The sequence below is a fragment of the Cebidichthys violaceus genome, unplaced genomic scaffold, assembly GCF_023349555.1.
Source record: "Cebidichthys violaceus isolate CVI_PGR_0920_01 unplaced genomic scaffold, fCebVio1.0.p SCAF_22, whole genome shotgun sequence".
NCBI lineage: Eukaryota > Metazoa > Chordata > Actinopteri > Perciformes > Stichaeidae > Cebidichthys > Cebidichthys violaceus.
Genome location: NW_027176395.1, coordinates 1,770,016 through 1,796,083, shown reverse-complemented (window position 1 = coordinate 1,796,083; position 26,068 = coordinate 1,770,016). Strand labels below are relative to the sequence as shown.

General features: G+C 45.6%; 1 protein-coding gene across 1 annotated transcript in view; it reads right to left on the bottom strand.

Annotated features, from left to right (window-relative positions):
- Positions 1-4,359: 4,359 nt before the first annotated feature.
- Positions 4,360-26,068, bottom strand: part of atrn (attractin) — a 104,031-nt gene continuing 82,322 nt past the window's right edge. The window contains exons 20-21 of the mRNA XM_068718130.1: positions 14,632-14,746; positions 4,360-10,463 (exon numbers count right to left, since the gene is read on the bottom strand). Of these exons, the coding sequence (XP_068574231.1) occupies positions 10,339-10,463; positions 14,632-14,746 (240 nt within the window). The 3' untranslated portion in view covers positions 4,360-10,338. The remainder of the gene's footprint in view (positions 10,464-14,631; positions 14,747-26,068) is intronic.

Here is a 26,068-nt window from a genome sequence, read left to right as displayed (position 1 = left end):
CGCCATATTGGAGCGGAAAGTGACGTTGCGGTTACAAGAGGGATTCAAATCCTTCGCTTTTCATTGGACCGTTTACAAGTGGGCGGGGCTTAGAGTTCAGCGCGATACGGAGCAACAGGAAAGACATTTCAGCTCCACCAAGATCCATTTCGTTAATTAAGCTTTTGATCATGTTACACATTATCTTCCTTAGCAGACGGAGTTGCCCAGTTGTCGTGGAAAAATAACTAAATGGAACTTGCGGTGTCAACTGCTCTTTCCAAAGTCAAGACTTAACTTCTCAATTATTCAGCTAACATGGAAAAGAAATCCCGAAAACATGGAGCATTTATAATTCCATGATAAGTGGACAAACGTCATCTGCTGTGGAATATCATGCCATGTGATTGAAAGAGCAGCGACTAAAATGGGCCTCACTTTAACGAGTTTTGAAAGCCAGACATCTTAGCTCCTCAAAAAGTAATTACTCAAAGAAAAATAATGTTGTCTTGTTTGTTATAGGCAGTTCGTGCAGCTAGAAACATCTGGCATTGTATCTGTAAAACACCTGTTTTTATTTTAGAGTACCTCCTGCACATCAGGAAACAGGTTTTCTCTCGCAATATGGATTTACTGCAGATTAATTATGAGTGAAGCTCTTCAACAGAACAAGTACTGAGGGGGAAAAACATCATCATAAGTCAGAATCTGACAGCTCAGTATATAGGATGAAGCGGGGGCGGATAGATCGGAACAACTCCTCTGAGAAATGTTGACTAATTGTGATAATGTGTCTAAAGCTGTCAGCAAGACGTGAGAGAGAGAGAGAAAAACAAACGTCTGCAACAAGAAAACTCAAATGCAGCATTTCTGAGAATTACATTTCACCGTGTAACCTTTGTTCAGCAAATTTGAAATACGACGGGGGAAATTTTCTTTTTGACATTATTGCCCCTGACAGCTCCGCTGAAAAAAAAAGCCGATGAGAGATAATTATATTAGAGTGTTTGGTGAAAGCAATAAAGACTAGATGACCTGAAAATGTGTAGACAGATGTAAAGTCTGCAAACAATCTCAGCCTACTCGGAATTAGACTCCGGGGGGGGGGGGTGGTGTTCATAAACAGCATCACCATAATGTGAAGGAGGGGGGAAAAAAATAAAGAATAAGAGCCTCATTATCAGCCAAGCGCTGCAGAGCAGAAGTGTGCAGGCTGTCAAAATGATCAGGATGGATTTAGTCAAAGACTTGAAATCAAAGGGCAGCACCTAATCATCTGTTTACACCGTATAGGAGTTCCCGAGGCGGGGAGGGAGAGAAAACAAGTTAGTCAAGAAAGAGACAGAGAGAGGGGAGAAGAAGGTGTTTAGGAAAGGTGGCAGATAAAGACATGAAGGAGACGAAAATGTCGGATAATGGCGAGAGGAAAGAAGTGCAGTTGGGAATGTGGGAGGCTTGGAAGAGAAGACAGAAGAAGAGGGAGAAGTGAGGGAATAGAATAGAATAAGAAATATAGGAGGCAGGAGTGAGGAGAAAAGGAGGGATGGATGAAGACCATGGCAGGGAAAGAAGAGAAATATACAAATAATAGGAAAAAAGGACAGTTAAGGGAAAAAGATTCTTGCTTCCTTGCGTCCTTTCTCCTTACTGGACCCATAAATCATCCCCTACCTACGCCATTATGGAAGATCTTCAAATCCCTTGAATGCACCTCGGTGAGACGAGGAGGCTTCTGGAGGAGCTGAGGGCGAGGAAACACCGGTGATTCCTTCAAGGAAGCGGGAATGATCTCAAACCACGGCAGGGCTCTACAAATGTTCCCTTTGTAGTCTTGAGCTGTAGTTATTTAAGAAGATCCAACTCTGTGCCCTTCACCGTTTGTGTAGCTCCTTCCCAACGACGTTTCTTTTGTTTTGTTTTCATCGTTGCATGTTGGCTGTACCCAAATTCAACTGATATAATCGTGACTGTTTACAAGTGCAAACAGCTGCTGTCGTCAAATTATTATATCAATAAGAATATTCTCTTGCATTAAGCACGCATTTTCTGTATTATATAAATATATAAATATTTATATACATCTAAATTATTTGTCACCTCACTTCACACAAACATTTGTAGACACTTCAACTATATAAAGACTGTAATGTGTGTGTGTGTGTTTGTTAAATAAATGCATGCCCTACGTACATTCTTCACATTATCGTCACATTATGAATTCAATTAAAAGTAAATAAAGTGTTGTCATGAACGCTGTTCGTCTCACAGAGATCATAAACAACGGACAGATGATGCAGCTGGGCCACACATGTTTAATCGATGTCGCTTTAAAATGACGGCGGGGGTGTCTCATTCTGTTAAATGTCTGTTGCCTCGACTCCTCTCTCCTCGCGTCTCTCCTCCTCGCCTCCTCCACCTGCATTTACCGTGGGCTGGACGAGGAAAGGAATCAAGGAGACACGTTCAAATAGTTAAAAGTACACAGTGAAAGAGCTAGAGAGGAAAAAGAAGGAAGGAAGGACAAAAAGCTAGAGGTGAGGAAGGAAGGTATGGATGAAAAATGGGGAAGAAGGAAGAGGAAGTTGTAGGGGGAAGGAGGAAAAGAAACAGACAGGGTATAGAAAAGACGAAGAAAAGAGAAAAGAAGAGAGAGAAAAGAAGAGAGAGATGGAGGTGATGGAAGAATACCAAAACAGAAGGATGGGGTGAGTGGGAGAAAGTAGGAGCGGAGGAGGGAAGGAAGAAAAAAGGTGTCAGACAAAGTGTGAGAAAGTGAAAGAATAAGAGAGGAGGGGGAGAGAGAGAGAGAAGAGAAGAAATGAGAGCTAAGAGGGAGAAGAAGGAGATCAGGAGTGAAGGGAGGAGGAGAGAGAAACAAAAAGAGACAGGGAGCGAGGGAGAAGGAGAGAGGAGGGAGATTAAAGGGAGAGAAAGAATGAGAGAGAGATGCAGGATGACTGGTGATGAATAATTGCTGGTGAGAACACAACCGCTCAGCGACACTCAGCCTCTCCTGCCGCCGCTTAGCTGGAGGGCTCAGAAAAACATTCCAACAGCGGCATTAAAATAGCAGCGATTGTTTGAAAAACAGGCCGGAGGGAGAAAGTGTATTTACAAATAATAATTCTCCACATTTGTTTCAGCGTAGTGGGAGCTGCAGACGGCTGTGGAGTGTCGCAACATGACATGGGGGGGGGGGCATCGTGACACAGACTGACTTTGAAACTACGTTTATTTATTCATGATCCCCAGAGGGTGACCTCGTGACCTTTCAAAATATCACAATATAATAAATCAAAACATCATCTTGACCAAAGCTCATTTTATCTTATCATGATGCTCGGTTGATGAATCCTATTTGTTTTCTTAAATACTAATAGTACTTAGCAGTGGTAAGTATATTTATTCATGTACTTGAGCACAATTTTAAATAAACAAATATTAAAAACTGAATTTGCTGTGATCCCAAAATGATGAATCCTAACAATAACAACGTTGCCATGCTGATGTTCAGCGAGTATGTTGTTTACCATGTTCCCCGTCTTAGTTTAGCGCGCTAACATTTAATAATGAGCACACGGTAGCGTCATTAGTTTTGCAGGTATTGGGTGATAAACCAGAATATTGGACACATTTCGTTTCGAGTCCGATGATGGTGCCGGATGAAAAGTCACAGCAGCACAAAACAGACAATAAGAGGCGTTTGTTATTTTTGTTACACCGCACAAGACGTCCTTGAGCATGAGGCACCAACAGTATCAAGAGGAGCTGTGGACAGAGATAATATGAATACATTGTAGATGTTCACCGTCCTCAGAGGATGAATTTGTTTTTGACCCTTGACCTTTCACCGCATCGCGAACATCTCTTCAAACGACCGATCTCAAAATGCCGTGACCAGATATGTGTGGAAACCTGTGAGCTTTTGTGTTCCCGAAACGTTGAACCGTTTTGGATTCAGTTGAAAGTTTTCCTTTGACGCCGAACCGAAGTCAAATTAAAACTTTTTTTTTTTTTTTCCTCCAACGCAGCAGATTGCCGTGAAATTTTTACGAGGACCATTTATGCTCCTCGGTTGATTTATGCATTTGATTTTAAAGACTCCCCGAACTCGAGCCGATGTCACGCATCGTGATGTGCACATTGCAGCCTCTAGGAGCTGCCAGCAGGGCTTTTTTTTTTTTTTTGCAGTTGCACCATCAAAGAAAATCTTTCAAATCCAGTGTATTCACTTGAAAGACATCTTACCAGAAATAAGAAAAAAAACCGGTGCATATTATAAGGCACCAGCCCTCTGGCAATCCAGGCAGCAGCTTCACAGAAGCACCAGAGGAGACGTTTGAAACTGGAAACACGTCGTTATCAAGACAAACAGCGACGGGTGGATTTTCACATTTAATAATAGACAAAAATGTTCTGTCATTCTTTTATGTACATCAGTAATTACAAGTTCAGTATACTATCATCCTCAAGTTTTACATGTAGTTTCATCAGCTTCTAGTAATGCTTGTTCATCTTGACACTGCTGTCTTACATACAAAATATGCCGTGTACTGCAGTCACATTTATAAAAGCCTGGAGAGGGGTCGCCATGAAGGAGTTCTTTCAAAAACCATTCAACAAATGTCATTCACAATACTTTCTCATTATTTACAAAAGAAAAAGAAAAAAACAGCAACTGCTAAATTATACATATTAACAAACTACTTCCTCAGTATATATATAATGCCACTATACAAAGAGACGGAAAGAAAGAGAGGGCGGTGCCTGCTTTTACAGTGACCTTATTCCGACGCTTGAACCCGTTAAAGCATTTTAGATTCTACATGTTAGAGTTTGAGAACGCCTTCTTTTGCGAATGTTTGGAAGATTTCCGGTAATTAATCAACGCTTTTATAAATATGCATTTGCTGTACATTTCTACCAGTTAACACAGAGATTAGTAGGATGAAATAAGGCCACCGTAAAGTTAAAATGTCGCCCGATAAAAGTGTGAGGCTTGGAAAGCAGCGGCGAGACGGAGGGAGTCGCTCCTCTCCTTCGACCGTAGAAGCTGACGGGTATTTTACGGGTACAGACCGTTTCGGGGGTTCCTTCACATTTCCCTTTTTCAAACTTCCACACTCCCTCTCAGGTAAGTCAGAGCTGCTCGGGGCATCACACCCGGGCAGCTCCGAATGGTGGCGATGGGTAATCATCTGGGGGAAATCTGACACCTTAGGACCCAGTGAGTCCATCAGTACAGTGCACACAGTTAAGTTCCTGTTGACCAACAGGACTGGGCTTCGATGGGTCAGGAGAAGGAGGTTTGTATTGTGCTTTGATTTGTCGCTTCTATGGAGTCTCAGGTAGGAACGCTGGGACTATTGCTGCTTGTGATTCAGGGAATAAAAAAAAAAAAGAAGCATTTTTACATAAAATGGTGGAATTTGAACCACCAGATACACCCACACAGGACTCTTCAGTTCTGCCGTTTTCTGCTGATGTGGACCGAGGTGGACTGTGAGCATCCACGACCATCGGAAGCCATGTTTTCCCCCCTCATGTGATCCCGTGTTGGGAGTTCTTCTACCACAGTAAGAGTCTGTCACATGCAGCTTTTCCACCAACAGCTCACCGGGGGCCGTCTCTGCTTCCACGATTACACCGCGATCAATGTTTCAAAATTGATCGGCTGACTGCTAACAAAGCTCCACTAACTCAGTGACCCATTTCAAATGGCTGCCACACAAAGCAAGACATTTTGGGTTTTCCTCGGCATTAACTTTTGGTCCCTTCGGATCAATGCGAGTGGGTTGATACAAATTCCTGCTACTGATTTCACACTACTCCACGGATCGACAGGTGGCAGTGATAATGTAATATTGGTAGTAATGTGCCTTCAATGTTCTTCAAACAGCTGGGAGAGGGCTGGAAACAATCCGAAAACAGTCAAATAAAGCTGAGAGGTCAAACAGGAACCCCAGAGATTCAGTCAGAAGCCAGGAAAAGCATTAAGAGCTGAACACAACGGGACGACAAGCAGCCGTCAACTCCAAATCAGGACCGGGGGGAAGAAATGGTCACAGGTTGGGCTTTGGGTGGATCTATCGAGCTGGACTTTATATTTATCGCTATCGAGGTGAATGAGAGGATTTATCAGGATTTAGATTTTAGGGGTTATTGTCTAATTCATTCCCACCGTGACAAGTGTAACAAAACCACAAGGACAGCGAGGGAGACCTCAATAAAAGCATCGTTTGAAGACGCCCACACACACACCTGTAAAAAAAATACGTCTAATCAGCCCAGAATAAATGAAAACGCCTGTGTGGGAGGAGCAGGGGTGAAAGGTCATGGATAACTGTCGAAACTACAAACCCCCCCCCTCTACCTATTCCTAATCGCTTTAGATGCTTGGAGACTTTGCAGACCTTGTAGGAACCCAGCGTGACGCTGCCGACAACAGATTTGGGTCAAATGGTATTTACAGATAATAGAGTTTTTCATCTCTCTGCCAAAGTCGCGATTTGAAATGGGTGAGACCGGCCACACAGTGACGACTAAATGAAAGTTTGTGGAGATGCGTTGAATTAATCAAATTATGGAGGTAAAAACAAGATTTGTAGACACCATCAGACCCAGGATCAAGCAGGATAAGAGTTAACGGTTAGCGGCGCCGCAGACCTTATCGTCCTCGATCTCGTCCGTGATCCGACACCCCGTCACCTCTCAGCCTGTGTTAACCACTGCAGCGCCCCGTCACCCAGGGCCAGAGGAGGGGACAGATGACAGCAGCCTGCTGGGTCGTCACAAAGCCTACCGCCCCCAGTGAGCTCCAGTTTACAGATGTACCTTGGCTGCACAGGCAACATGTCATCTTACATTCATTTACAAAAGAAAAAAAGAAGCAGACAAAAAAACCCAAAAAAACCCTTTGTTCTTTGTGAGATTATTACTACAGTACATTTGAAGCCGTAGAACAGATTCTTATATGAAGAGTTTGCTTTGCAAAAATGAGATTTCTGCGTCGCATGGAACTAAATAAAAACCTGCAACGGCAGTTACAGCGTCACTGAATATTGTTACCATGGTGTCTTTGTAACCTATAGGAAATCCACTGTACGAGATGCTGGCTGATCTCAGAGCTGCTCCTGTTAAAGTGTTCGGGCTGCTGATGCTGCAGAGGACGTAGTGCATGTGCGCTTCAGGCATTAGTGTCAGAAGACTCATTTGAAGACGAGTCACGTGACTTTTTGCAGGTGACGTTTGCTCGACTCTCTCAGAATCACATTTAAAAAAAAAAAAAAAAAAAAGTTTTTTAAACTTTTGCTTTAAAGCTGCTTGGAGCGCCACACGAGGGTTTACTAAATCTGGGCGTCCCATCAATTGAGCCGCGCAAAATGTGCCAAGCAGGTTCAAAACAAAATGGAACTAAAAAGAATCAAAATCCGTCAGTAAAAGCGGTGCCACTTCTGCCTCAGTTCAAGCGTATTTCTGCCGTCCTCGCGCCACGGAGCCGGTTACATCCCAGAATGTTCCCTCTCAAACAAGATCTGTGGAGACGAATAGCACCTCCAAGCTACCGGACAAAACAACTTCTGCAAAAGCTGAGAAGAAGCAGAGCGAGGAGGACATCCGGTTCCTGACTGAAACGGAGCTTATTAATAAAATGCTTCATGTAACCCAGAAGGACTTATTGCGGGGTATCTTCTCGCCATGTAATCACGAGGACAAACTGACCCAACTGCAGGTGAGATCTTCTCTCGCTCGGACGACGACTGATGGTTATTTCCCACCAACAAGTCCCTGCAGAAGAGACGTCTCAAGCTTCAAAACCTAAACCGGGCCTGATGGCTAAACGAGGGCTGCTCTAGTGGAGAAGAAAAAAAAAAAAAAACCCACCCTGTTAATGAAGAGTAAAAATGAAGTGCTTTGATTCCTGCATGAACAGAGTTGACTCCTTAACCCTCTCCGGGGTCGCTGAGTGGAGTTGTGAGCACATCCAGCTCTCTATAATTATAGAATGTCAACTTTGTTCATGCTTTCTGCTCTGACCTTTTCCACGGTGCTAAAAGTGTGCCCTTTAACCAGACGGCGAGCAGCTCTAGTATGCTGAACACATGCGAGAGCCGGGGAACTAAATATGACGCATTCTTCGGGGCAGAATGCGAGTTATGAAATTGTTCTATTACTGTACCTCTACGAGGGCGGGAAGTTAATAACGTTGGGAGTCAAGCATATTTTTCTATATCGGTGTATGCCGCCGCCTTCAGTCAAAAGAGCTGCAGATGTTATGGTATGAAACTTCTATTTTCCCAACGGTGACCATTACGGGCTGATTCAAGGCCGCTCTGATGTTCCGGCGCTGAAGGAGAAAAAGACGGATCCGATGCCCTGATGCCTTTACAAAACAGAACACTCGGTTTCAAGATAGCAGCCTGAGTTTTTTGGGTCTTTTTTTTTTTTTTTTTTTGTGTTTTCTCTCATTTTCACCCCCCAGTTGACAAAAATAAATAATGTTTCTTTAAAAAAAATGGACCAGTGATTTAAGATAAGGACTGTGGGAAGAGCAGGTAGAGCAGATATAAAAAAAAAAAAGGAAGGGGAAATAGAAAAAGGAGCAGCTCAGAGTGAACCCCAGAGAGACCAGGCAACAAGATCATTTCAAGAGCCAATTTGAAGAAAAAGCGATGAATGCTCTTCTGTCACGTCCCTTTTTTTTTCTTTTTTTTTTCCTTCCTCTTTTTCAAATCAGTACTCAGGATCTTCCGTTCGATTTGACCAATTCAAAAAGTCCTGTTGAGCAAAAGAAGAGAGAGCGTTGCCGACACGTGCGCCGTTTCTTTTTCCTGTGCTTCATGTTCAGAGCCGGTAGAGTTTAAATGTCGGCATTAAAAGCCCCACTGTATCTGCATCGGTATGAACACTAACGTCACCGTGGCAGCGGCTAATTGGGCGGCTGTAGATAACTCAGGGATACGGAACAATCGCCATCGAACGGCAGGGGGAGAGCAACAGGATTTCTGGCGTTGCGCTGGGAAACACAGGAGCGGCAATTAGAGGCTATGGATTTGGGCGCTGATCACAGAGGATGCTGAACCGTCGCCCCCGACTCCCCTCACGCAGATCAGCCTAATCACTTCAGTCAATCAAGAGTCAGGCGATCTATAGGAAGCCCCGCTTCACGTGAGCTCGAGTCGCGGCGCTGCCAAGGGGACAAATCGTTAAACACCAGAAGGGGTTTTTTTTCTCCTCGCTGCCGTTAGTGTGAGAGCCGTGCCAGTGCACCTGTGTGTGTGTGCAGAAGCCACCGGCTTTCGTTTTTTTTCCCAACCGGAGGCGTAAATTAGCTGGAAAGGTTTCAATCGGCGCTGGATTACGAACCGGCCAGCCGGCGTGGATGAGATGTTGCTGTGGTCTTGTTTTGTACTCGGCTGCTGGAAAGGTGGTCGGTGCTCTGCAGCCAGATGGCCTCGGAGACTGAGGGGGGGGGGAGACAAAGCTCCAGACAGGTCTTTAGTGAGGAGAGCGGCAGAAGACACAGAGGCCGATTAGAAATGTCACAGACTCTTTAGACGGGCATTGGCTGCACGGCCGGCCTCCTACAGCGGATCCTCGTTAAAGGGAGACTGAACACGCCGTCGACTTGTTCCGAGGCCAAACTGTACAGGACTCCGATGACAGCGGCCCTCAGTGCTGAGCTGTGAACACGACAGCAGGCGACAATGGGCAACTAATGGGTACAAGGGTCTGGAAAGTTGCCTTTTGGAAGTGTGTGTGTTGTGTGTGTGTGTGTGTGTGTGTGTGTGTGCGCAGCTGAACATGTCCAGTTTGTTCCTGCCTTCAAAATAAAACAATACAAAAAAAACAAAAACCAACAATAACTTAATTAAAACAATGACATTGAGGGTTGCAAAGTCTCTTTTTCAAAAACTACGAGACGAGGATCTCTTCTAGCAGCAAGCCGCGTCCGCCTCGACTCTAACGAGGCGGTTTTCGACAAATGTAGCATGTTTTTTTGTTTTTATTTTAGGGGAAGGGGTGAAGTCAGCACCCGCTCTGTCCCTCCCTCCCTCCCTCTTTGTGTCCAGTTTCTGTCATTCAGTTCGTGGGGGACCCATAGTTCCTGTAGGAGGAGAGGGAGGCGAAGCCCCGCTGAGGCTCCAGTCCACCAAAAACGACTCGAGGGCCCCTCGCCAAAATCTTCCAGTCCCGCGTCCCAGCATGCACCTCTCCCCCGCCGTGGCGGAGCTGGGCGGGAGTCTGTGAAGGAGGGGGGCCGAAAGCAAGGGGGTGGGTGGGTGGGGTGGGGTGGGGTGGGGCGCTGATGGGAGAGCGTCGGGTGGCGGGGTGGTAGAGGAGGACAGGTGGGCGCGCTCAGATGCAGGTGGACGGCTGTGCGGTGGGCTGCTGTTTGCGGTTCCTCAGGCCTCCGGACTTCTCCTTGTAACCCGCACACATCTGCTGAGACACGTCCACCAGAGCACTGGCCACCGCCAGACCTGCAGACACACAGAGATATCACCGTTACGGGACCATCATGCAAACGCTCACACGCCATCCGTCCGTCTCTCTTTTCTGATCGAGACAAACCAAACTCATTCCAGAGGATGACAAATAAAACTATTTGTTCAAAATCATAATCAGCGAATCATTTAGTCTGTGAGTAAAGGTGGGAAGAGAACATAGTTTTAAGGGGTCAAAAGACAAAACACACACACACACACACACAGTTTTAAACATTTAAATACCAATATTGGCAGAAGCCTAAAAATCAAGAATCAGTTGCTATGAATTCAATTTGGGGCAACGAATCACTGCACTGAAAATGTTTTTCTTGTTTATTATTCTTTGCTTTTTAAATTCATCTTTTGCTTGACAGAGTGTTTCATATTGTCCTCTGTGTTTGCTACACAAATAAACTCGCCTTGCCTACAGTATTTAGCACCTCCTCCACTTCCTTTTTTTTTGCAAGGCATTGTGGGTCAATAACGTCCATCAACAGCACAAACATTATTTTTGCATGACTCGTATTTACTTAATTTGGTCAATTTCCCACTATAAACACTACGTACGCAAAGTCTATTTAAGATAGTGTAACACACACACACACACACACACACACACACACACAACCACAACAACACAGGTGCAGGCAATCATTTAGTTATACCACACTTCATTAGCATGTATTAATACTCTCTGAGCCATGAAATTCCAATAAACTCCATTTATCTCCGATGATGGATGCATTCCCCTCGATCAAACACACATGGCCAGCAGCGAAATATAAACTCCCAGGAGAGGAGCTGCGTTGGGAATCGCGTCCTCTGAAATCAGACAGTCTGCGGTGAAACAGGCTGCCAACCATTAGCTGGTGTCTCGCTGTAAAATTGGGTGCATGATGGTTCAAAGCGCTCAAAAGAGGCCCGGATACAAATCACAGACGGTCCACGGCGCTGACCTCCTCTCCGCTGTTTTTTTTTGGGAGGGCCAGGAGGGCGGCCATTTTGGAAGAAGCTTAACCGCAAACAGACGCGCTTGTGAGGTTGCGACGCTGACGACGAGTCGGCAGCAGCCCGAGGATCGAAAACGAACGCGGCCAGATGGGAAGCGAGTTAAAAGCATTATAACGGGGGGGGGGGGGGGGGCCTCGCGGGCACGGGGAGATGGTAGGAACACGGCTAACACGGTCTCAACAAACGCTGCCCGAGGGGAAGCTCCGCTGAGAGCCGAGGCGGTTCTGTTATGACAAAAAAAAGGACTACGTGGTAATTAATAGGGGCCTGGGGCACGCTGATGGTCTGGGGACTGAGACTGTGGGAGGCAAAGAGGCTGTATAAAAAAAAAAAAAAAGACAGAACAAGGAATCAAGTTGAGTTCTTGTTTGAGTCCTTGAAGAAGACAGAAAGGAAGAAAAAAAAAACAACTTGTAAGAAAAAGGCAAGTGAAGTGCTTAGTCCTGGGTCCTATCAGACTGTCTCGGGACAGAAAGATAAGGGAAACAGATGAAGGACGGATGGGAATGTAAAGAGAGCGAGTGACACACAGCGAGAGGATGAAAGGAAGCTTCATTCTTAGCGCTATCAGAAAGGAGGGAGGGAGGGAAAGAAGAGGGCAGAGCGAAGGGAAATGCATGAAAAGACACCAGGCTGCACTTTGAACCCAGAGCTCACAGACAAGAAGAGGAGAAAATGAAAGCGGGAAAGAGACGAGTTGCAGAAGGCGTCCGAGCAGAGAGACGACAACATGACGAGGAGGACGAGGAGGACAGACAGGCAGCGGCCTTCATTTCACCACCAAGGACCGAGAGGACAGAATGAGGGAAAGGGAAAAAGCGGGGGGGGGGGGGGGGGGGGAGTCAATACATCCCTGTCACATCAATGGCAGCCATGAAATAATTACTGTAAACAGATGAGACCATGGTCAACGTGATTGGTAGCCTCTGTTTTTTTTATGGTTTCGTCAGTGTCTCCCAACACGTATTCCATAATCCCCCGATTCTTCTGTTCTGTCGCCGAGCATCGCCAGTTGTTATTCTTTGCTCCCTCGTTTTATGTGAGAGGATTTCACCGTCTGGAGGAGGAAAATAACATTCTGCTCCGTTTGCACTGGAAGAGCCTCATTCCATCGGGTTTTTATGAGGAATCTGTGTGTCGAACGGCGACGCAGAGACACATCTCTGTGAAATGAATGTAATATGCAGCGGAGACAACGACAGAAAGTGCAAATATTTAATCTTAGATATTATATGTAAGACCACGTCCCTGCTATATGCACAGCTGAATTAATCAGGTGGGGCGAAAAATTGGAGTTCAGGCCCCTCTGACCTCTCCAACTCCTGTGTGTGTGTGTGTGTGTGTGTGTGTGTGGACCACGTAGCCTCCAACTTTACATTAGTGCCAACAGCAGACCATACTGTAGGAGGTAGCTTTATTAAACGCCCACAGACACACCGGGAGTCCTGTACTCCCGACCCCAGGTTGTCTGTGTGTCAGTCAGTTTAAGGTGTTCTGAATTAAAGGAACTTTCTCCAGGAACATGCAGAACGTGAGAACAACGGAGCTGTAAAGGAGAGAGTCCTAAAACCTGGAAATGAGTCAGCATTTTTGCGCGTCCGGTTCCCTCGTCTCGACCTCAGTGGGTCTTTTGAACAGTTAACACAATCTCAACATTTGTTAAAATATAGATTACGTCAGTAAACACAACACTTGTGATACTGAACCTTTTTACGTTTCTTTTAAAAAAGGCGCTAAATGAGACGAGCAGCCTTCACGGCCTCGTCGCGTGTTGTGCAGTTAGCTTCTAGCTTACCGGCACTAACGTTAGCTTTTAACTTCACGCTTCAAAAATCATAAAAGCGGTGTTTATTTGTGAAGATTATCTTGCTGGAAAAAAACAAACAAACATGTAAGTATCAGAAACTTGTGTTTGCAATAATCCAAAGTAGAGGAGAACCAGTTGCGACGCTAACGTCCGGGTTCCGTCATCCTGCAGCACTCTCTATATTAAATACGAGCGTATGACGCGGACGCCCTCTGCAACACAGAAGTAATAACATAGGGTCTACCTTGTATTATAATTTCATAAATGCAATCAATCAGATTGCCATTGAGGTCTGGTACCCAGTGGTTTATAGACCACCTATGACCGGCTACGTCCGTTTCGGTTAATGTCTTGGCCTTTTCAGATATTTTCTGAATGGCTCTTCAAGACCGATGACTCTGAAAATCTCTCACATTGTAACGGGGGGGATAAGAAAAGGAAAGCTCCTCCAGAAAACGGTGACGACAGCCCCGCTCACCAGAACAAGGCACCGGGCCAGCGTTCCGTCATCCCCGACTCTCTCTGGGATCCGCCGTCGTTAATTAATGCCAAACTGCGTGACGTCCCCCAAACACCGGTGTGGAAACGCATTTACGCTTCCGTTACCAGATGACTTCACAATCCGATCGACGGAGCGCTGCGGCGAACGCAGAAATGACTGTTTTACCTGGTAAAGAGGTGGCGCACTTTTGATTTCTATTTATAGTTGTTTGTCTGACAGCAGCAACCCGACGTGAAGAGAACAAGTAAACTGTGCGTTGAATCCACCTTCAAAAGACGCCACGCGTTAGATCCGGCAAAGAAGAAAGAAGACCTAACATCAAAAGAGGATGAAGAGGAAACAGTTTCGACATCTGTGTTGACATCTGTGTTGCAGAGATGTCTACTGAAAGGAGCTAACCAGCTAGTCTAGCATGTGGCCGGGTACTACATGTCGCACCTTTAACCGGAGGAAAACACATTTAGCTGAGGAGGAGAGGAACACATTACGTTGTTCAGGAGGAACAAAAGGTTTATCTTTGCTGCTGTTTGGGTGTTTGAGTGTGGGCTCAGCGAGAACTGAAGAACCTCCAATCTCTCGCGTGGACAGAAGCCATCTGCAGACGCACTCGCCGTTTTCCCTTTAATCACCTTATTGTGGACGAGGCGTAGCAGTCTGAAGGACGGATAATATGGAAGAAATAAGAAAAAGGCGTGAAAGTTAAAGAGCACAAAAGAGCTTCAGGAGGCGGAGGAAGGACCGCGGCTCAAGGAGAGGCGGTTGTAAAAAAAGGTGAGCAACAATCAAACAAAGACGGATGAGGAAGGAAAAACAAGCGAGGGGTTTCAGCGGCTTCGTCTTACCAGACTGTCCTGGAGGAGGGATGCCGCCGGTGCCCCTGGGTAACCGCACAAAGATGGAGAGCACGGCGGCTTTGTTGCCGAAGCAAGGCTCTAGGGCGATGGGCTTTGGGACGGACTGCGGAAAAGAAAAAGAAACAGGGAAAAAAAAAAAAAGAAATTACACATCACAATCCTCCCAAATCCTGGGGAACACACACACACACACACACACACACACACACACACACACACACACACACACACACACACACTCACACACGGCATTTTCAAAGACACGGATAACGGAGGCTTTGCTGTTACTGTTCTTGTTTGTGTCAGCAACATGCACAGAAACCACAAAAAGAAATAACTTGAGATACACAGACTGATCTGTGGGCACAAATTGGAAACCCCCCCCCCCCATATTCGCCCACTGTGCACAAATCCATGACAATGCCGCCTGTGTGCAGCGCGGGGCCACGACTGGATATCAAGTGGCGGCCCCGGGAGCGGAGATTTGTGTCGGCGGTGCACTCCTGTCGCTGAATGCGCAGCCGCCGCCTCACACACACACACACACACACACACACACACACACACACACACACACACACACACACACACACACACACACACACACACACACACACACACACACACACACACACACACACACACACACACACACACACCTGACTCAACACCTCCTGTTTATCAGTAACTCATCCATATGTGGGGATGAGTTTCCCGCCTGTAAACACTGGCCGGATCTGCTGCCGCTCGCCCTCGTACAATATTCATGGGTTTACCTCGACGGAGGATATGGAGAACGCCAACGCCGCTGCGACCGCATACAGATAGCTTCCTATTTCTTTCTCTCTGTATTTTTCGATTTCCTGAGCCGGACAGGAAACTGGGCCATGGCATGGTTTCACACACTCCTGACACTGCCTCTCAAAGTGTGCGCACACGCACACGCACACACACACACACACACACAGAACACAAGTTCAATCCCTTCCCACGCCGGTCTTTATACTCTGGAGAGTTGCGCTTAACGCCCCGAGTGGCGTTGCTGCAGGACTGTGACACACGCATTTCTCACACTGCAGCACAGTTTTCACACTTCCATGCAACTGTACACACACACACACACACACACACACGTTTTCCCCTTTTCACACACAGATTCATCACAGCTGTCTTACACGCACACAGAGTGTAAGTGTACACATGGGGAGCAGGGGCAGTAATGATATTCAGGCTCTGACCCATTTTACACAATTATACTCCGCTCCGTCTCTCTGAGGCTTACCTCTCATACTGGCAGGGTACACAGGCTGTCACACAGGTAGCTAGGGAAGTGGCACAAAGACCTGGATGTGTGTGTGTGTGTGTGTGTGTGTGTGTAGTCGTTGATGTTGTACCAGAGGGGGGGATTCGGTATTTGTTTATGCTGCTACAGATGTGTGTTTAGAGCACACCTATGTTTTCGCTGTGCAGCCGGCTGTGCTCGGCTACGATCTGACAGAGAAGGGCATTTCATCCTCTGTTATTTTCCCCGCATGTGTGTCAGCGGCTCAAAGGCCTTTACAGGAACGCTCCTCACTCAGTGAACGCGCTGGTTAAGGTCCGTCTCATGTACGAATAAGCCCTCAAACGAGTTTTACGTAAAAAAAGCCGCGACTGCAATCTTGCTCGGTCGGACATTTTCATAACCGCGTAGGAATGTTCAGCAGTTGATTCTGGTTCTCTGTGGGTCTACTCAGAGAAGGGCGTTGTTGGTACCTGTAAAGAAGATGTGTAAATGTGTGCTTTGGATATAAACGTATTGAAAGCTTTTATTGAGGCTGCGGTGAATGAAAGCTTTGGATGTCCGTTTTGTAGTTGTGGTGATAGAAATGTCGTTAATTGTGCCGCTACGCACCGCCGCTGTGAGCCTCCCAGTTGTGTGCAGCAGGCCGTTATTTGACTGCAGTGAAAAAGATGCGTTTGAAAGGATAAACGCCAACAAATGTGGATCAAAGGAGAATATTTCAGGGCTTATGAAAGTGGCGGCTGTGAGCCGTTTTAATATAAAACAGGTAAAAATGCTTTTTAAATATGAATTTAAATAATTCTTAATATTTTTTTTTACAGTGGGCCGAGTTTGACACTCGTAAAAGACGAGTGAGTTAAGGTCAGAGGCAGAAAAAGTGGTAGAAAACTAAATTTCAAATCAGTGAATTTGGGATCCTTCCATTCTGCATTTTAACAATAAATGAAATACGTTACAGTCGGTGTTTGCTTTTGGCTCAAGGCAAGGTAAAAAGTATTAGAAAATGATTACATCTATTTCCAGTAATTATTTACTTTTGGGCTCCGGAGTTAATGGAAATGCCTGAATCACATGAGTCGGAAACAATCCTTTGCAACTATCGCTGGAATCTACCTCTACAAATATAATACCGTTAATGATATATTAGCGTAGCCTGATCTTTACAAGGCTAATAACACAAGGATTAAACTGAATTAAACAGCTGCCGTTTGTGCAGAACTTCCTCTCATGTTAGATCAGTTTTAATCCGTTTCCTCCTGCAACCAAGAGGGGAAGAAATATAGGAAGAAATGCCAAAAAAAACAAAAAAACAATGATCATCTGTCTGCCTACATTCTTTTCCAATTGCATGAATGCCAAATGCTTATAGTATGAATACAAAGCACAAAGCTTTACGCACAGCGTGTGAGTAATCAGGAATGTACTGAGAGTGAGGATCCAACGTCTCATCAGCTCCAAGTCCGCCTGGACGTCGTGCTAACACAGCAGACGGAATATCGAAATCCGCTCACTGATAAGTGACTAGATGGATGAGAGCGTCTACCGGGGTGATTAGACTATCTTGTAATCGCAAATGTCCTTTCTTTTCTCGAAAAAGCGGAAAAAATGATAAATGGTAAAGAATGCATGTTTCAAAAAGCAAAAAAGCCAATTATTTTAACAGATAATGAAGCCAGCAAAAATTACAAATGTCACGTCTGAAAGGGGCTTACAGTCTGTGTGTGTGTGTGTGTGTGTGTGTGTGTGTGTGTGTGTGATTTCAATATGGCTGCCTGTATGAATATTTATGCATACACTGTATCTTTGGACACAGAAGGTTATTAGGAGGTGTGTTTGCTTTGCAGCATTCCTGCACTCACACGCATGCAGCATTACCCCCCCCCCCCCAAAATAATAAAAACAGAGAGGGGGAATAGTTCAGATGCAGACAAATGGGCTGGCAGAGAGGCCGACTCGCCTGCTGCTGGAAACACTGCGGTCAAAACCAGCAGCAGCATCAACAACAGGCGGCAGACACTACGACTGATGTTTGGATACCAGAGTTATGCGCAGCAGCTCGGCTCTGACACGCTGGGATCCTGACAAAACGCCGCTTTGACTTTGAGAAATGAGCGCGATTAATGTAAGCAAACAAAGAAAAGGGTCACCGCTCCGCTTCACACCCTCTCCATCTTAAACTCCCTCCTTGATTATCCACGTCTCTCTCTCTCTCTCTCTCTCTCTCTCTCTCTCTCTCTCTCTCTCTCGTCAAGTCAAGTTTATTTTAAGAGGCCAGAATTAAGACACGCTTGTCCCAAAGGGCTCGACAAATCAGCACGTCACATGACACGAAGACTCAGGACGAGGAACGACTTGGAGACACGTCGTGAAGTAACAGAGCTCCTTCTGGCGGATGCTTTCCGTTAAAGAAATTCAGAAATATTCACTTCTTTCCGATGGTGCTCCCTTGTGAAGTCTTTCGGAGGTGTTACTACATCAACATTAAGTCTGAAAAGAATTTTAGTTTAATTTAATGACATTTAATTATATACCCAAAATATAATATGAATCATAATTGGCATAAACAAACAACGCCGTTGCCGAGAAGATTGGCAGCCTCTAGAACCAGCCATTACACACTGATGTGTTTATCTCCTTAGCAAAGCAAAAAATAAGAAAATGAATGAAAACATGAGGAGCCAGCAAGGACGAGTTGCTCCATAAAAGTGAGGGACAGGTTCTATGAAAACAGTTTTAATGATGAGAAGCAACAACACCGCTGCTGAGAGAGAGAGAGAGAGAGAGAGAGAGAGAGAGAGAGAGAGAGAGAGAGAGACTACAACTCATCTCACTCCTGCTCAATTAAACAGCGAGAAGGTGTCAAAACTACTCTGACCCTCCATGAACGCCACACGGCGACACTTTTAACTCACCCGAGTCCGATCCGCGTCTCAACGGCGAACGGCTCAAATGAACCAAAAGATGTTTGCAAACTTAACCACAGCCTTCAGTCCCGGTTGATTTGGCGACACACGCGGTTATTTCAGGGGACGGCAAATGTGCTTAAACCGCGAAGGTTTGGAAGAGCAGGTGTTCTGATCAGGCGGCAACCTCCGGTTCTGCCGAATGAAGCCGACGTAGAAGCGTCTTAAAACGTGCGTTCTCTCTACTGACCAGCAGGGGGCGACTCCTCTGGTTGCATTGAAGTCTATGAGAAAATGACTCTGATGTGGTATCAACACAATGATAGAGACATGAAGAAGATTACATGAACGCTGTCATTCCTGTGCTTGTGTCTTATGTATCACATGCACAGGTTTCCATTGACGCCGTCACAAGAAAGGCGGACTCCGCCACTAATGCAGATCACAGAATGCAAACAGTACAAAAGGCTGTCCATAAATCCTATGAAACATTTTGTTTTTTTTACTATTCATCTCCACCTGTTAGAGCCACAAACTCACTTGGTTTCATTTTCTAACCGTTCAGATTTAATTGTACGACAGTGAAAGCCACTACGGTCTTTCAGGGCGATAAAAGATGAATATCACTTGGGTGTGATAAATGAGTGATGACGCAATCACTAGAAAAGACACTCAGTAAAAGGATCATTTCTTTCCATTCTCAAAATCATGGTGCAAGAACTTCATTATATGCAGCTTACATGGACTGCTGAGGAATGTGAATAAAGCTACTGACAACTATCACAGTGCAGCATTAGGCGGTGCAATATCACACTTGGCTAATTTCAATCCTCGATCTCTCGGTACAAAGAAAGATGAAACAATTATTTTGGCCTTGCCAGGAGCGATCCAACCGGGCTTAGTTTGCTCCGGTCCACGGGCCTGTTTCTGCCTCGGGCGAAATGTATTTCTCATCCAGTGTGTTTACAATTGGAGGAAATGAGGGGCTGATAACCTGAACACATCTGTACTCTGTGTGTTGAAAAAACAAGAAACAAAAGAAGACAGGCAGCTTTAAATTTCACAGCTTAGAGCCGTCCTAAGACTCGCCTGCCAAGTCCAATTTCCAGTGCAGCAGCAGCAGCAGCAGCAGCAGCAGCAGCAGCAGCAGCAGGAGGCTCTTAGGTCTCTCATATTCCAACCGGAGAGGGAACAGACACACATCTGGAATAGGAAGTCGGACTGATGTGACATCGGGATCATTTCTCAACTCGTTCCATAATCGATCCCATTGTGCGTTCGTCGGTGCGCGACCATTGTATCCGTCGCACAAACCTCAATTTCCACCTGACAAGGCCAGACGCCTCGCTTTCCCATTTTTTGACGAAAACAAAAAGTGTGCACAAAAAAAAAAACACAATTTATCTCCTTCAACACACACATCCACTTTATTTTGTCCTGAGCGGAAATTATGAGGGGGGGGGGGGGGGGGGGGGGGGGGGGGGGGGGGGGGGGGGGGGGGGGGGGGGGGGGGGGGGGGGGGGGGGACAAAAACACCTTGAAAAATTCAATTATCCATCCTTTTAAACTCTTTGTGCGTATGTGTATTTTTTTTTTCCTTTATGGCCTAAGATGTTTCCCAAAGGTAGTGTCTTCTCCCGTGGTCGTCTTCAGAGGCCTCGTGTAATAACATCCCCCAGCAGATGCCTTTGTTTTATAGCGTTGAAGGCCCCCCCCCCCCCCCCCGACACCCCAACCTCCCCCACAGCACCACTCCGGAGAGTTATCTAGACCGGCCAGGCAGAGCGGCTAAAGGTTTTGTTAAATTACCTCCAGTAATTAGCCCAGCACGTAGGATCGCTGCTGAGCCCACACAAACACTGACACACACACACACACACACACACACACACACACACACACACACACACACACACACACACACAGAGGCTGATGTGGGCATACACTGCGGGCTGCATGCTGCTCTGCTTTCATCCGCTGCATTCAGCTCTACTTCAGCAGCAGCTGGGGATGAGTTTCCCCCCGCCGGTGGCGAGAGCGAGTCTAACTCCCTGTTGCTATGACTCACCAGGTACAGCCACTTCCACTGAGCCCACTTTGATGAGTTTTTTTCCCCAGTTTTGGCTTCTGTTTGCAAAAGGAAATGTTTTGTAAACCTGCGATAATGAAGCCATATTGCGACGCATTTAAACTAAACGCCGCAGAAATCTACGCGGATAAACGAGATGAGTCTAAGTGAATTTTTATCTCAGTGAAGTGGAATTTGGGTTCTCGAAGCTGAAAGGCGACGAGGACTCTTGATGTGAATAAGAGATAAGAGCGCAGCTCCGCAAGCTAATGCAATTCAACAATGACCATCATCATCATCATCATCATCATCGCTGATAGAATTCAGCACCTGCTCAAACTGATCACTACTCCGCAGCAGATCCTTTCAGGAAAAAGAGGACTTCAAAAAAGAACTTTGTAAAAGTCTCCGATTACTGCAGTAAAAGTAATTAAAGCACCTTTCTGTTCTCCGTTCTCTCACCTCGATCGATTCCATCTGAACTGTTGAGGTGAAAATGACGGTACATGCAAACACTTGTGCTTTCCTAAAACAGCTCTGATCCCGGAAACCATTCTTTCCCATGAAAGACGCCATAAATATCACCACAGACAAATCAACTTCTCGGTATAAATAACACTCGGGACGTTCCAGGTATAATTGCATCACGCCTCTTCTCATCTCTACATCATATGGGAAATATGATAATGTTGATAATCCGCCGTCTGCTGTCACCTCCAGTTTGCGGCGTGCCTCCTCTCAAGTCAGTCGGTTAGATTCTGTATTAATGACAAACACTTATTTGCCAATCGTGGAATTTAAGATTACCACATTGTTAAAATAAACAAACAGACATATGCTTTTAATTTAATCCGATTTATGATGAGTGGAGGCAGACGGCTTGATAGAAGAGAACTGTGCACCGCAATCATGTTACGATAAACCAGTTTCCTCGCTGCTGCCCCCCCCCCCCCTTTTTATTTTGCATCAAATGTCCCGGTTTTCTCTCGTCCCACGATATCTATAAATAAAAGCAGAGCAGAAAGGTAATCATCTGCCGTGATGCCGGGGCCGCAAGCTCCATTTGGCAGAAGCCGAGTGAATATATCTCATCGGCGGAGCAAGTTTGGACTTCCCACCGAGGCTATAAAACAACTTTAATGATCTTCAGCTCGCCGTGTGGCGCCCCCCCCCCCCCCCCCCCCAGTACACTCCGGTCGCGGGTCTTAATACACGACTGTAGCATCCTGATAAAACAGCACGGAAACAAGGGGAGGAGCCCGCTCAGAGTCGCTCAATCTGAGCCTGGGAGGAGATAGGAGAGTGGCGAAGGCAGAGAAAGCTGAGGAGGTAAATCTAAATTGGATCTCTCTGCTTCTGGGATGCTCCCGCCCCGACGAAGAGGAGGAGAGCAGGCCGGGAAGAATGGAAGAGAAGAAGAGCGGAGGTGGGAGAAGAAAAGGTAAAGCGGAGACGGAGGAGAAGGTGGATGGCGCCGGGTTTCCACAGCAAGTTGCATCTTTTTTTTCCTCGACACACACACACACACACACACACACACACACACACATGCAGAAGTACACAAAAAACACACGAACGGAAGCGGCAGATAAGGCGGACAGAAAACCACAGACAGCTGATAGGATCAGTGACGGGCTTGTAAATTAGAGGAGAACACCACAGCAAAGTAAGGATGTCAGACAGGAGACGAGAGAGAGGAAGAGGAAAGATACAAAGAGAAGGAAAGGAAAGGAAAGGAAGAGGAGGAGGACAGTGAAACGAACAGAAGGGAAACAAGGACGCTAGATAGTTAAATTTGACAAAACAAACAAAGTGAGTGGAACAAACTATTGAACAGAGACAGAGGAAAAAATGATGTGAAAAGAACAAACAGGTGAGAAGAGAAGAGAAAGACAAACAGGAAAAAATAAGATGAATTGAAAAGAACATAAAAGATAAATAGAAACTAAGGACAAAAGGACAAAGAGGGACAGAAAACTGAAGGAAAAAAAGAGAGGAAAGGTGTAAAACAGGTGAGAAGAGACAAAGACACGCACACAAAGGAAAGAAGAAGAAAAAAGAATGATGAACCCAAAAAGAAGACAAGAGGAAAACTGACAGAGAATAAGAATAGACGGAGAGAGAGAACTTTAATACAATAAATAGAAGACAACCTACAGTGAAAAGAGGAGGAGGGAAGAGAGGACAAGATAAAAGTCGAAATGAAAAGCACAAATATAAATCGCAAAGAACAGAGCGGAGCCAAGAAAAGAAACGGGATAAAAGAGAAGGAGACAGAAGAAGAGACGAAGAACATGAACAAAAGGGACGAAATAGAGAACGGAGGAAAAAGAAAGAGGGCAAAGAAGAGAGCAGAGGACAGAAGACGGGTGAAGGAGTGGGGTCCTTTCTGTTGGGAGCAGGGATTTGATTAGCCGCTGATCTTCCCGAGGGGCCCCAGCAGCCTTTGCCGGGAGTAACCTTGTGCCGGCGAGCCAAGCCCCTTGAGATGCATGGCCACTGTCAGAGCCGAGGGGGGCCCCCGAGCCACCCTGCTGAACCGGCCCTATAATCCTGCACTACATCTGCATTCAGAGGTCATTCATCACAAAGTGCACAGTCACAGGCAGCGCCCGCCCGCCGGCTGCGGTTTCTATAACTCGGCACAATTCCTTACACTTCCTGCTCTGTGCTCGACGCGTCTGCTCTTAAATCTGCTGCAACCTTCTCCACGACTGCAGCTCCGCCCGATCTTCACGCTTAAAATCGGCCCTTCTGCTACGTCAACGGGCTCCAGGTCGACTCTTAATCCGGTAAACTGATGCTTCCGTGTTTGCATCCACTACAACGCCACTGAGCTTCAACTCTGTATTAAAATCTATCCCAGTAATTCTGAGACTAATTCTGCCCCGTGGCTCGGTAAACAAAAAAAAAAAACAAAAAAAGAGTGAGATCAGAACATCCTGACAGACAAAGAGTTTGTCACGTTACGAACTTCACACATCAAAGTCTGTTTACAGGTCGGCAGTTCCACCGCGAGAATAGAAATAATAATAATAATAATAATCATGAAGTCTTTTTGTGGCTCCAGAGGGAGCTGTGTGAAGAGTGTTTAATGGCCTGAAGTGATGTCAGTTTAGAGCTGAAGACTACAAGTTAGAAAATCAAACAAATGTGTGCAGCGACGAAGAAGTGAGGCTACATCAGCGGAACAACGCGCCCAAATCTCTGACAATACTGACAGTGGTTGAGTTGCATTGTGGGGTAATGCAGGGCACCAGGAAGGATAATTCGTCCAAAATGTCCGTCTAGGGCCGGGGTTACACTTTTAATGCGTTTTTTTTTCAACGTGACTTTTGTCATCCGATCACGCCCGTACGCATTAACTGTCCAGTCCGTACGCTCCGAGATCGGATCCGGACTCTCATCGGTATCAGATCAACCAGACCACATGCCGAGGTGGTCTTAGTCTACATCATCTGCCTCTTTCAAGGAGAGCAAATAGCAGGCGAATACAGTTATGAAAACACAACTTTTCCCAATTTTGCTGCGTCAAAATAAAAGCCTTTAAATAACAAGGTAACACCAAACATTTATTCTGAAGAATTTATAGAAACATGTGTTAATCACTGAATTAGCTGAGCTTTGTCAGCGGCTATTCTTCAATAAAGCACGTCTACAAATACTGTGTGAGGGGGGGGGGGGGGGGGGCAAACATCACTTTTATTGGGGACTTTTATTGATAAGCTTTTACCGGTAAAGGAAATGTGTTTATCCACCGCTTTACAGCCGCTCCTTTGACCATGAAATACATCTGATCAGGCAAGACTCATTGAAGTGTCAATGAAAGAAGTGCAACAGAGGCCAATATGTTTGAAATGCAAAACTTAATCTGTGCAGATTATTTTTAAAAAGGTGGGGGATTCAACAGAAGCCCTCAGTACAACTGATAAATACAGGCAACAAAGTGTTGCACTGGATTAACAGACAGACAGACAGACAGACGCAGACACACACACACACACACACACACACACACACACACACACACACACACACACACACACACACACACACACACACTCTGTGGTGGTACGTAGTGGTGCAGTTAACGGCCCGGGCGTCTCAGATTTCTGCCTCCACACTCTGATCCAGCGGAGGTGGAAGAAGTTCCGTTTGTAGTGCTACAAAAATATGTATTTTAAAAACTAAAGAGCAGCTGGCATTTCTACGGGAACTAGTTTTCTACCTGTGGAGGCAAATTACTGCGACGGATTGCGTTCACACATAATCTCCTTAAGTGTCGGGACAAAGAAGTCATTTTTTTATCCAGATCATCGCCGTCGATTGGGAGACCTCGCAGACGGTTTGTATCTGCCTCCATTCTTCTGACTGTGACTGCATTAATCCCATTGTTAGGAGACAGCAGGTGTTCCCCTCGCTGTGCGTCTTGTTTACTCCACTGTATAAATCTGATGGGTCTGGTTTCCTCATCAGAAGATTCATAACATTTAAGCTGTGTGACTTCTCTCTCTCTCTGCAGATAAAATGAAATGTATTCAGGTTTTCTTTATTCGACACTTCCGAAGGGAAAAAGTGCCGTTAAACGTCTGGAACGCTTTGAGCAGAGCAAACTAAAACGACGGTGGCGGCAGGAGCTTCATAGAGCGATATCTACAAACCTCAGCAGGACCAGAGACCGTTAGTGGTTAGAAAACAGTTTTCTTTGTTTGTGATTTGGAAGTATGGCAAGTGAGGTACGTTTTTACTTAGTAAAGAAACACATTAAAATGTATTATCTCAAGCTAAACAACAATAAAAGACACAAAAAGTAATGAATGCAAAATATTACACAAAGGCTAAAAAGTGAAATACTTTAATACTCCTTTTGTAGCTTGACTAAAACAATAGTAACACACCCAGAACCTAAAAGCGAGGGTTCGTGTCGAGTCATGTGACTCAAATCTCAACTACAGGACCGTCATTAAAAACTTGAACCATGTGACCCGGTGTAATAAAATACAGTATCAGGAGCAGTTCAACAGTTAGAGCGATGGTTTTTCACTCCACACATCCAATACTGACAGATTTCGCTACCTTTCGATATTTCTCCGTCAGCGTTCCACAAACACAGATGGTCCGACGCACCAAAACAAGGCTGTTCTGTGAGATGAATCGCGACTTTTATAG